We start from the raw sequence: 12,608 nt of genomic DNA on the forward strand, positions 1-12,608 counted from the left end.
AAAAGGGCTCAAAATGCTGCAAAAATAAGAAATTCTTCATTTTTCCATGCTGAGCTGAGGATTAAATCCTCCGGTTTTCCACTTCCAGGTGTAAGTGGAAGACTGAAGTAAAAATAGAATTTTAAATTAATTTTTAATTTTTTTTTAATTTATTTTTAAATCTCAGGTAGATTTTAAGAATGGGTCACTTGGAAATATGGCAGGAATAAGTGAAATAATTCCAAATGCAGTGATTTTTAATTAATAAGTAGTTTTAACTGAATTTTAAGTGAAAGAAAACTGCCTCTGTGTCCATTTAATGGGATTTTAAACAGGAGACCTGAAAAGAAAAATATTATATAATTTAAGAAAAAAAATTATAATATAAGAAAATAAATATAAGACAATAATATAAGAAAATATAAGAAAATAATATAAGAAAAAATATAAGAAAAATAAATATAAGAAAAAAATAAGAAAAATAAAAGGAAAAATAGGAAAAATTAAGAAAATTATATAAGAAAACATAAGAAAATAATATAAGAAAAAAAAGGAAATAAAAAAATATATTTATATTTTATAATATATATATAAAAGTGAAATATATTTATTTTACCACCCCTCTCACAAATAACTCATTCTTTAAGAAATAAGGCCACTTCCAGGGATGAGGAATTTTTTAGGAATCCTGTGACAGGGCCTCTCCAATCCTGAAAATAAAGATTTTTTTTTTCCTTCTCCCTACACAGGACTTGTTCCAGGCTTGGAAAATGCAGAATTCCTCTGGCATCTTTCCTTCCATGAGGAAATGTTACAGCCAATAAATCATCCCTTGATGAGATCACGCTCAAAATTCAAATTTTCTTCAATAAATTATGAAGAAAATAAATAAGAAAATAAAGAATGAATGAAGAAAATAAATGAAGAATGAAGAATGAAGAATGAAGAAAATAAATTATGAATCTGTCCTCAGATTCTTGGGATTTAGGATTCCATCAGGAGAACATTTCCATAACCCTGTCTTTATCACACCACCACTTCTTGGTTCCCAGCACTGAAATTTTGGAGGTTCCTACAGCTTGGAAGAAGATTCTGGAAAAGTTTTGTGCTCGTAATTCAAATTTTTTTGTCTTTGTGGGCATTGCTGTGAAAGATGAATAAATGTTAATGCCAAAATGGATTATTTTGATGATCTGATCCATCCTCTCCTCGTTCCACTTGGAATTCCCCAAGCTGGTTCTTGTTCCAGGCTTGGAAAATGCAGAATTCCTTTGGCAACTTTCCTTTTATGAGGAAATGTTACAGCCAATAAATCATCCCTTGATGAGATCACGCTCAAAATTCAATTTTTCTTCAATAAATTCCCAATTCCCCCTGTCCTAAGATTCCTAGGATTTAGGATTCCATCAGGAGAACATTTCCATAACCCTGTCCTTAATTACATCACCACTAAAAATCTGGGAGGTTTCTACAGCTTGGAAGCAGATTATTGAAAAGTTTTGTGCTCATAATTCAAATTTCTTTATCTTTGTGGGCACTGCTGTGAAAGATTAATAAATGTTAATGCCAAAATGGATTATTCTGATGATCTGATCCGTCCTCTCCTCGTTCCACTTGGAATTCCCCAAGCTGGTTCTTGTTCCAGGCTTGGAAAATGCAGAATTCCTCTGGCAACTTTCCTTTTATGAGAAAATGTTACAGCCAATAAATCATCACTCCACAAGATCACGCTCAAAATTCAAATTTTCTTCAATAAATTCCCAATTCCCCCTGTCCTCAGATTCCTGGGATTTAGGATTCCATCAGGAGAACATTTCCACAATCCTGTCTTTATCACATTGAGAACTCCTTGGTTCTCAGCAATGAAAGTTTTGGGGTTCTACAGCTTGGAAGAAGATTCTGGAAAAGTTTTGGGCTTGTAATTCAAATTTCTTTGTCTTTGTGGGCAGTGCTGTGAAAGATGAATAAGTTTTAAGGCCAAAAGGGATTATTTTGATGATCTAAGTCATCATCCCACTTGGAATTCCCCAAGCTGGTTCTTGTTTCAGGCTTGGAAAATGCAGAATTCCTCTGGCCTCTTTCCTTCCACGAGGAAATGGTACACCCAATAAATCATCACTCCACAAGATCACACTCAAAATTCAATTTTTCTTCAATAAATTCCCAATTCCCCCTGTCCTAAGATTCCTGGGATTTAGGATTCCATCAGGAGAACATTTCCATAACCCTGTCCTTAATTACATCACCACTAAAAATTTGGGGGTTCTACAGCTTGGAAGCAGATTCTTGAAAAGTTTTGTGCTCATAATTCAAATTTCTTTATCTTTGTGGGCAGTGCTGTGAAAGATGAATAAATTTTAAGGCAAAATGGATTATTTTGATGATCTGATCCGTCCTCTCCTCGTTCCACTTGGAATTCCCCAAGCTGGTTCCTGTTCCAGGCTTGGAAAATGCAGAATTCCTCTGGCATCTTTTCCTTTATGAGGAAATGTTACACCCAATAATGTCCCAGTGAATCATCCCTCCAAAAAATCACACTCAAAATTCAAATTCTCCTCAATAAATTTCCCAATTCCCCCTGTCCTCAGATTCCTGGAATTCAGGATTTCATCAGGAGAACATTTCCATAATCCTGTCCTTCATTATATCACCACTAAAAATCTGGGGTTCTACAGCTTGGAAGAAGATTCTGGAAAAGAAATTTGAATAATGAGCCCAAAACTCTTTCTCTTTGTGGGCAGTGCTGTGAGAGATGAATAAATTTTAAGGCAAAGTGGATTATTTTGATGATCTGAACCATCCTCTCCTCGTTCCACTTGGAATTCCCCAAGCTGGTTCCTGTTTCCAGCCTGACACCTGGGGTTCCATGAGATCCTACTTGAATTAAAAACCTTCCATTTCTGGAGAATTCTTGTTGAATACTTCCAATGATTAATTATTTTAATTGTCAAAAAGAATCATGCTCTGAATGGGTTCCTCCTCAAGAGTCAGGTACCAGAAATCCTCCTCTCCCGGCCCAACAGACTGGTTAAGTTAAGTTAAATTAAATTAAATTAAGTTAAATTAAATTAAATTAAATTAAATTTCTGCTCCTTGCGTAGCTGTTGTCACTCTGAGCCACATTTTCAAATGTCACCTGCATCTCTAGGAGGGGAAAATACCCATAATATTCACTGGTGTGTTACCACATAATTACAGAAAAAAATCACAAATTGAGAGAGTGAAGAAAAGAACAGGAAATTCAATGTTTTGTGCCTGCAGGACAGGCAAGAATGAAAACTTTCTGCTTTGTTTTCAGGTTTGATTTGCAATAATAAAGATATCACTGACCCAGAATTAATTATAACCTGATGGAGAAAGAGACATGCAAATGAAGTCCCCCAATCAGGTTCCAAAAAGCATTTTAGGGTGGAAAGGGCAATAATCATTAGCAAGATTTCATTAATGACTCTGGGGTGCTTTCCAGCTGAGCACGAGCCAACACTGGAGGCATCATTTCCAATTTTTGGGGCTGGGCTGATGTTTTTGTGTTTGTGTGCACGAATCCTTTGGCAGAAGGCAGAATTCCTTCCTTCCATCAATCCAAAATCCACTAAGCAAATATTTAAACACAGCCCTGCAAAAAAAAAAAAAAATCTGTGCCTTTAGGTTTTTGTTTTTGTTTTTTTTTTAAGAAGAAAAATAAGTCAATTTTGTGGGTTTATTTTAAGAAATCTCCATCATTGCAATAATAAAGAAATCTTTGGGGTTTTGTTTTTAAAAGAATTCTCAGAGCTGTTGTCACAGCTGGGAAGGCTCCTGTTTGTGGTGGATAATCCCAGAAAACACAGTCACAATGAAAATTCAAATTTCTGAGTTATTAAATCCTGGATTTTTCCATCAGGTTATTCAGTAATTAATTAATTCAGCACCATAATGGGGTGTGGGGCACAAAGGTTGGTCTCAGTGCCTGCTGCAGCCAAAATAGTAATAATAATAATAGTAATAATAATAATAATCCATATATATTTATAGTGTCTTGCATCAGATCATGTGGAAGAATTTTCCAAGAATTCCTCAAATATCACAACAAAGCTGCAGAGCAGCAAAAATTCCATTTTTTCAGAGAACAAATGAGGCTGGCAGAAGTCATCTGGGAATGGTGAGACTGGAAAAAGAGCATCCACCTGCCTGTCCCTTCCGTGCTTTTCATGGAATCATCTCCTCCTTCCAGCAAAACACGGAAATTTCCCCTTATGAACACGAAACGTGCCCCAAAATCCCCAAATAAAATCATTTTATCCCAACAGGGATAAAAGCAGTGGGGAGAGAAGGTGCTGGTGAAATTTTCCAGCTCTCTGCTGCCTCCAGGGATTTTTCCTTTGGGCAAGGGGAGGAATTTTGCATCTCTCACTTGTGGTGCAAATGCCCATCTGCTCCAACAGATTGAGGAAAAGGAGTGGAGCCGTGGACAATCTGCCTCAGGCTTTTAGGGGTGAATGAAAAGCTTCATTTCATCTTCAATTCAAACCAAATCAGCTTTGCCTCATTTCCAGGCTGCTGACAGAATCCTGCAGGAGTTCTCCTCGGGAAAAACGTCCCTGTGAAGGTGACAAAATCCTGATTTACCCGAGTGCCACCGTGAGGAGCAGCTGGGAAAGGAACTCACCTGTTCAGGATGCCCTGGGGCTGCAGAGAGTGGTACAAAAGATGAGTCCTGTGGTCTTCAGCAGCCACGGTCTCTGGAGGAGGAGCCTCTTTATTCACAGCAGCCACCTGGTCCCAAAATTTAGGGAGGGGGGAAAGGAAAGGGAGGAGTGATGGAAATGTTTCCAGGTGGAAAATTCTTGGCTGACCATCAGGAATGAGGATGGGTTTGTGTGGCTGAGAGTCAGGATTTGTGCTGGGCTTGGCTGGGAGAAGAAATCTGGGGAATTAAAGGATGATTGGATGGATGAGGGATGGATGGATGATGGATGATGGATGGATGGATGGATGGATGGATGATGGATGGATGGATGGATGGATGGATGGATGGATGATGGATGGATGGATGGATGGATGATGGATGGATGATGGATGGATGGATGGATGGATGATGGATGGATGGATGGATGGATGGATGGATGATGGATGGATGGATGGATGGATGATGGATGGATGATGGATGGATGGATGGATGATGGATGGATGGATGGATGGATGATGGATGGATGGATGGATGGATGGATGGATGGATGGATGGATGATGGATGGATGGATGATGGATGGATGATGGATGATGGATGGATGGATGGATGATGGATGGATGGATGGATGGATGGATGGATGGATGGATGGATGGATGATGGATGGATGGATGATGGATGGATGGATGGATGATGGATGGATGGATGATGGATGATGGATGGATGGATGGATGATGGATGGATGGATGGATGGATGATGGATGGATGGATGGATGATGGATGGATGGATGATGGATGATGGATGGATGATGGATGGATGGATGGATGATGGATGGATGGATGATGGATGATGGATGGATGGATGGATGGATGGATGGATGATGGATGGATGGATGATGGATGGATGATGGATGATGGATGGATGGATGGATGGATGGATGGATGGATGGATGGATGATGGATGGATGATGGATGGATGATGGATGGATGGATGGATGGATGGATGGATGGATGGATGGACGGATGGATGGATGGATGGATGATGGATGGATGGATGGATGATGGATGGATGGATGGATGGATGATGGATGGATGGATGGGGGATGGATGGATGGATGGATGATGGATGGATGGATGATGGATGATGGATGGATGATGGATGGATGATGGATGGATGGATGATGGATGGATGGATGATGGATGGATGATGGATGGATGGATGATGGATGGATGATGGATGGATGATGGATGGATGATGGATGGATGATGGATGGATGGATGGATGGATGGATGATGGATGATGGATGGATGGATGATGGATGGATGATGGATGATGGATGGATGATGGATGGATGGATGGATGGATGGATGGATGGATGGATGGACGGATGGAAGGCAGCCAGACACAGCTCACCATCGTTAATGTAATCAACCTTTCCCTGAAGACAACCGGATACCACACAGGATGCCAAGGCAGGTTTTAATTATCCATTAATTTGCATCCTCTCAGTGCTGGTGAAAGGGGCCAATCTCCAGCCCCTGGGGACTGACGCCACTCGTTCATTGCAGGATGGGCATTAACAAAGTGAGCAAACTCCTGACAGCGCATTCCTGTCTTGGCTGGGAGCGAGAGCACTCAGACTCCGAGGATTCCCTCCTGCCATCCTGCTGACCACTAACAAGTTGTGTATTTGGGGCTTCTTAATGCCACACGCTCAGAAATTAAGGTCGAGAATGACTGAGGCAATTCCAATGGGACATGAGACATAAAAATTTCCACAGTGAGACCAATCAGCCTTTGGAATCATCAAGAGGAGGTTGGAGCAAGCTGGGATGGTGGGAGGTGTCCCTGCCCATGGCGGGGGTGGGACTGGATGGGCTTTGAGGTCCCTTCCAACCCCAACCATCCTGGATTCCCTCCTGCATTCTGTAAGATTTCCCCAGGGAAATAATTGGTGGGTTCACCAGTTGGTGGATTCACCAGTGCTGGTCACTTTTAGGGTTTGGCTGGGCCATTTTGTATTGCCTGTGCTTTTCCCAAGCAAGGTTGGAGCAGCCAATCCATGCCAGGATAATCCACTTCCAGCCTGGAATGCCATGGCTGGAATCATTCAGTACTCAGAACTCCTCATCCCCATATTCCAGGGGAAAGCAGGACGAGAGGAATAACTTAATTTTAGCTCTAATTTGGGCCTTTGCTCTGAATTAGTGGCTGGGATCCTGGTGCACATCAGCTGGTCAAGGGTATCCTGAAGGAAGGATTATTATTATTAATATTATTAATATTGCAAGACTATTGCCAAATTCAGTTTGCCAAGGAATTCTTGAGGTCCCTTTGAGGTCTCCCTTCCAACCCAAACCATTCTGGATTCCATGGGAATTTCCCCAGGGAAATAATTGGTGGGTTCACCAGTTGGTGGATTCACCAGTGCTGGTCACTTTTAGGATTTGGCTGGGCCATTTTGTATTGCCTGTGCTTTTCCCAAGCAAGGTTGGAGCAGCCAATCCGTGCCAGGATAATCCACTTCCAGCCTGGAATGCCATGGCTGGAAACATTCAGTACTCAGAACTCCAGTTCTACATATTCAGGGGAAAGCAGGAGGAGGGAAAAAAATAATTAAATTAAATAAATAATTTTTAAAAAAAATTAAAAATCAAAATTAAAACCTAATTAATTTTAGCTCTAATTTGGTCCTTTGCTCTGAATTAGCGGCTGGGAGCACAGTGAGTGCGTCCTGGTGCACACCAGCTGGTCAAGGGCACCCTGAAGGAAGGATTATTAATCATATTATTGATATTGCAAGACTGTTCCACAGTGAGACCCAAACTCACTGAGTGATGAGTCAGACAAGCAGGAATTCCAGTTCCAAACCACCCTCCTGATCTAACCCATGCTCCTGTACATCCATTCTGTGCCAGCGAGACACAGAGCTGCTCCTCCAAATTCAGCCAAGAGAATTCTTGAGGCAAGAGGAGGCACCCCAAAATAACATGAGGAGAGGATTCTGTGGAGCAACTTTTATCACTCAGAAATTAAATTCTGGTCTGAAGCAGTCACTCAGGTTCACTTTTACAGTCCACAGAAAGGAAAAAATTTCATTATTGTATTCAAAATGATATTGAGAGGAAAACAGGCTGGCACGTAAGACAAAGAATGAGATCAGCGTTTTGGGAGTTGGGTAAATTACACTCTGGTATCATCATCTGTGTGCTCAGGATGGACAGACCCTGGCACTAAACAAGAACCCCAACATTTATAAAACTGGGAGTGATGGATTTCCTGCAGGGACCATTTTGAAAGGACAATTCCCTGAATTACAGCACTTCCAGCATGGCTTGGCCCGACTGAGAAGGCTCCTGGTTTTTGTGGATGATCCCAGAAAACAGAGTTACAATAAAAATACAAATCTCTGAGTTACTGTGTCCTGGGTTTTCCATCAGGTTACTCAGTAATTAATTAATTCAGCACCAGACAGGGTGGGGGCACAAAGGTTGATCTCAGTGCCTGCTGCAGCCAATATAGTAATAATAAATAAATAAATAAATAAATAAATAAATAAATAAATAAATATTAATGTTAATTTACTTATTATATAATTAAATTAATAATAATAATAATAATAATAATAATAATAATAATAATAATAATAATATAATAGTCCAGTGCCTGCTGCAGCCAATTTAGTAATAATAAATAAATAAATAAATAAATACATACATACATACATAAATACATAAATACATAAATACATAAATAAAGAAACAAACATTAATGTTAATTTACTTATTATATAATTAAATTATTATTATTATTAATAATAATAGTCCAGTGCCTGCTGCAGCCAATTTAGTAATAATAAATAAATAAAAAATAAAATAACATTAATGATAATGCCAATGATGATAATAATAATAATAATAATAATCCACATATATTTATAGTGCATTCCATCAGATCAAGTGGAAGAATTTTCCAAGAATTCATCAAATATCATAAACCAGCTGCAATAATAATAATAATAATAATAATAATAATAATAATAATAATAATCCTCCACATATACTTATAGTGTATTCCATCAGATCAAGTGGAAGAATTTTCCAAGAATTCCTCAAATATCACAACAAAGTTGCAGAGCAGCAAAACATTCCAATTTTCAGAGGAGAAACGATACTGGGAGAAGTCACCTGGGAATGGTGAGACTGGAAAAAGAGCATCCACCTGCCTGTCCCTTCCATGCTTTTCATGGAGTCATCTCCTCCTTCCAGTAAAACACAGAAATTTCCCTTTATGAACACGAAATGTGCCCCGAACAGCCCCTGCAGCAACCAAACCCCAGTTCAGGCACCACAGCAGGGAAAGGTTTCCAACCCTACAGAATTCCAGTCAAGCAGGATTTTGGGGGAGGAGGTTTGCTACAGCTGCAAGCCTGGATTTTGTATTATTTACCCAGAAATTCTGCAGGATGAGATGATGTTTGCTTACCTTTTCTTCCACTGAGACCTTTTTGAGATCCAGATCCGTGACTTGGAGCAACATGAAAATCGCTGAGAGCCAATAACTGCCTTTTTCCTGAGGGGAAAAATTTCCATTTTGAGAAAAAATACTTCATTTCATCCAGCCTGTATTGAATTCCAATCAGCTAAAATTAAGTCTTTGTCAATAAATTGCAAAATAAAAGGTGTTTTTTTTACCCTGAAGGGTGTCAAGGCACTGCCTAACCCGAGCCTTCACTGCTGCAGCAAGAGCTGAATTGTTTGAAAGTTGGTAACCACAACATTCAAAAGGCCAAGATGGGAGTTTAAAAATGGAAAGGGATTTGATCAGACTTTGCTTAGGAGAAGGAAAAGCCTTTCAGATTATGGAAAATCAGGAATAGTCTATTTCAATTATTTTTCCTGCTAATTTTATTGTGGGCCACGACAGATCAACCTCAAAAAAGCCAATAAAAAACAGGCAATTACAAGAAAAATTAAACTCTTAATATTTTTCTTCTTTCTGGCATTGGGAATGAGTGTAAAATTCACACCAAATTCAGAAATCACAAGGGTTGGGATAGGATTGTCTTTGATCACTCAGGACAAATGACCTGCCCACCTCCAGAGACAGAAACTGAGGCTAAAAGGATTCAAACCAACAGCTTTAGGTTCTCATTTTTGGCTCTCTCTTACCTGTAGAGGGTTTTTTAGAAGGTTTAAATCCCTGAGGAGAGGCAGGTTCTCAATCCATTTAAGCTCACTCAGCTCAGCCACCTGAGCAGGGACAGAACCAGAGCATGAATCAGAATCCAGGAGAACTAAGCAGGGAAAAAGAACTATTTTAATGCCTGCTCTTCAAACCTGGGCATTAAAAAGAGTCATTCTGAATCACAAAAGGGGTTTACACCTTAACTGCACTCAGCCAGGCACTTGCAGGCACAAAAGGAGGTGACTCGGCTGCTGGCTGGAGCAGCAGGATAATCCACACAGCAATTTCCAAATGCACCGGCATTTCCCCAGCTCTTTCAAATGTCAAACCCTGACACATTTGGCTTTTTATGTGCTGATGTGCTTGAGCGAGGCAGTTCTGCAGTTAAATTCCTGCTCTGGCTGGGTAGTTTAAAAAAAAATAAAATCCTTCTAAGAGTTTCTTTTCACTCAAGTTCAAGTTCATCCTACACATCCAAGGACAAAAATCCTGGCCCTTTTTTAACCAAGGATAACCAAGGATTTTCAAACCAAAATCCTTGTCCTTTTTTAACCAAGGACTTTTTAAACCAAAATCCTGGTCCTTTTTAACCAAGGATAACCAAGGATTTTTAAACCAAAATCCTGGTCCTTTTTAAACCAAGGACTTTTTTAACCAAAATCCTTGTCCTTTTTTAACCAAGGACTTTTTTAACCAAAATCCTGGTCCTTTTTAAACCAAGGACTTTTTAACCAAAATCCTTGTCCTTTTTTAACCAAGGATTTTTAAACCAAAATCCTGGCCCTTTTTGTAACCAAGGATTTTCAAACCAAAATCCTGGCCCTTTTTTAACCAAGGATAACCAAGGATTTTTAAACCAAAATCCTGGCCCTTTTTGTAACCAAGGATTTTTAACCAAAATCCTGGTCCTTTTTAACCAAGGATAACCAAGGATTTTTAAACCAAGATGCTGGTCCTTTTTTAACCAAGGATTTTCAAACCAAAACCCTGGTCCTTTTTTAACCAAGGACTTTTTAACCAAAATCCTGGGCCTTTTTTAACCAAGGATTTTCAAACCAAAATCCTGGTCCTTTTTTAACCAAGGACTTTTAAACCAAAATCCTGGTCCTTTTTTAACCAAGGATTTTTAAACCAAAATCCTGATCCTTTTTTAACCAAGGATAACCAAGGATTTTCAAACCAAAATCCTGGTCCTTTTTTAACCAAGGATTTTTAAACCAAAATCCTGGCCCTTTTTGTAACCAAGGATTTTAAAACCAAAATCCTGGTCCTTTTTTAACCAAGGACTTTTTTAACCAAAATCCTTATCCTTTTTTAACCAAGGACTTTTTTAACCAAAATCCTGGTCCTTTTTTAACCAAGGATTTTTGAACCAAAATCCTGGTCCTTTTTTAACCAAGGATAACCAAGGACTTTTTTTAGCCAGATGAACTTGGTTAAAGAAGTTCTTGGTTATGCTTGGTTTAAAAAGGACCAGGAATTTTGTCCTTGGATGTGCCCAGAGGGATAAATCAGGGAATCCAGAGGCTCCAGCCTATTTGGGGTCTCAGCTGTGCACAAACAAAGCTGGGCACTCGTTAATGGGGTTAATCAAGGTTTGTGTGGCCCAAACCAGCCTGGTTTTCTGCTGAAAAATGGAATTAAAGAGTCATTGTGGAAAGGGTTGGGTTGGAGGGACCTTCATACCTTCAAACCCATCCAGTGCCACGGGCAGGGACATCTCCCACTGTGCCAGGGTCCAGCCTGGCCTGGGACACTTCCAGGGGTGCTCTGGGAATTCCAGCCCCAAATCCAACCTCAGTCTCTCCTCTTTTACTGCAGAACCATTCCCTTTTCTCCTGTCTGTGTTTTTTCCATGTAAAAATCCTCTCTCCATCTCTTTCATAGCCTCTTCTAAATCCTGAAAGGCCCAACTGAACCTAAACCCTCCAGATTCTCCCTAATTTATACTCAATCTTTTTAAAGTGCCTAAAATCATAAACCTCAACCCCAGCCTGCTCTAAACTCACTTTGAGATGAGAATCACCCCACCCAGGACAGTTCTGGTGAAGTTCAATGTGATTTGAGTGGATTTCTTCAATAAATCCCAGAATTCCAGCCATCAACAGCTGGAAAATCACTGAGTGTTCACAAACTACACATTTGCAGCTGGACCTGTTGTGCCCATTTTGTGAAAAAAAAATCAAGAATTTAAGATCATTCTTAATGGTTGTGAGCTGAACTAACTCCCTGTGTTAATTAATTAAAACTCCTCTTTAAATGATCCTTTAGAAGGCAACATTAAAAAAATAAAAAGTTCAAAATAACATTTGAAAAACTCACTGAACAGTTTCAGTGACATCATTCAAAGAGGCAAGTTTTGATGAGGTAAAAATCAAGAGTTTTTCTGTGCTGGAAAGAACAGTGGAAAATAAATAAGGCACTGGAAGTGCTGCTATTAATGTTAATAACAAGCACACCATTAGAGAGTTTCCTGTCTGCTGCAATTGAGGCACCTTTAAATGTCAGGCAGAAAAAAAGAATGCACAGTGACTCGAATTAAATCCACTTGCAAGGAGAGAAAAATGACAGAAAATGTAGAAAATGTTCCACTGCTGCTTTGTATTTTTGTTTCCTTAGGTTATCTTTTTTTTCACACTTCTTTGACGTCAAAGTGATTCATGAATTGATTTTTTTTTTTTTTTTTCCAGTTAAGGATGCTGGAAGATCAATATCGAAATTATTGTGGGTATTTGGCTTGGCATTCAAAATTCAAAAGAGTTGGACGGTGCCAT

General features: G+C 39.3%; 1 protein-coding gene across 2 annotated transcripts in view; it reads right to left on the minus strand.

The window, feature by feature from the left end:
* LRGUK (leucine rich repeats and guanylate kinase domain containing) overlaps positions 1-12,608 on the minus strand; it is a 68,015-nt gene that overhangs the window by 40,722 nt on the left and 14,685 nt on the right. For both annotated transcript variants that reach the window (XM_071424197.1, XM_071424196.1), the window contains exons 8-10: positions 9,819-9,899; positions 9,133-9,219; positions 4,628-4,734 (exon numbers count right to left, since the gene is read on the minus strand). In XM_071424197.1, coding sequence (XP_071280298.1) covers positions 4,628-4,734; positions 9,133-9,219; positions 9,819-9,899 — 275 coding nt within the window. The remainder of the gene's footprint in view (positions 1-4,627; positions 4,735-9,132; positions 9,220-9,818; positions 9,900-12,608) is intronic.

Source organism: Agelaius tricolor, unplaced genomic scaffold, assembly GCF_023055355.1.
Source record: "Agelaius tricolor isolate 1412-34295 unplaced genomic scaffold, bAgeTri1.0.p SCAF_3, whole genome shotgun sequence".
Classification (NCBI taxonomy): Eukaryota; Metazoa; Chordata; class Aves; order Passeriformes; family Icteridae; genus Agelaius; species Agelaius tricolor.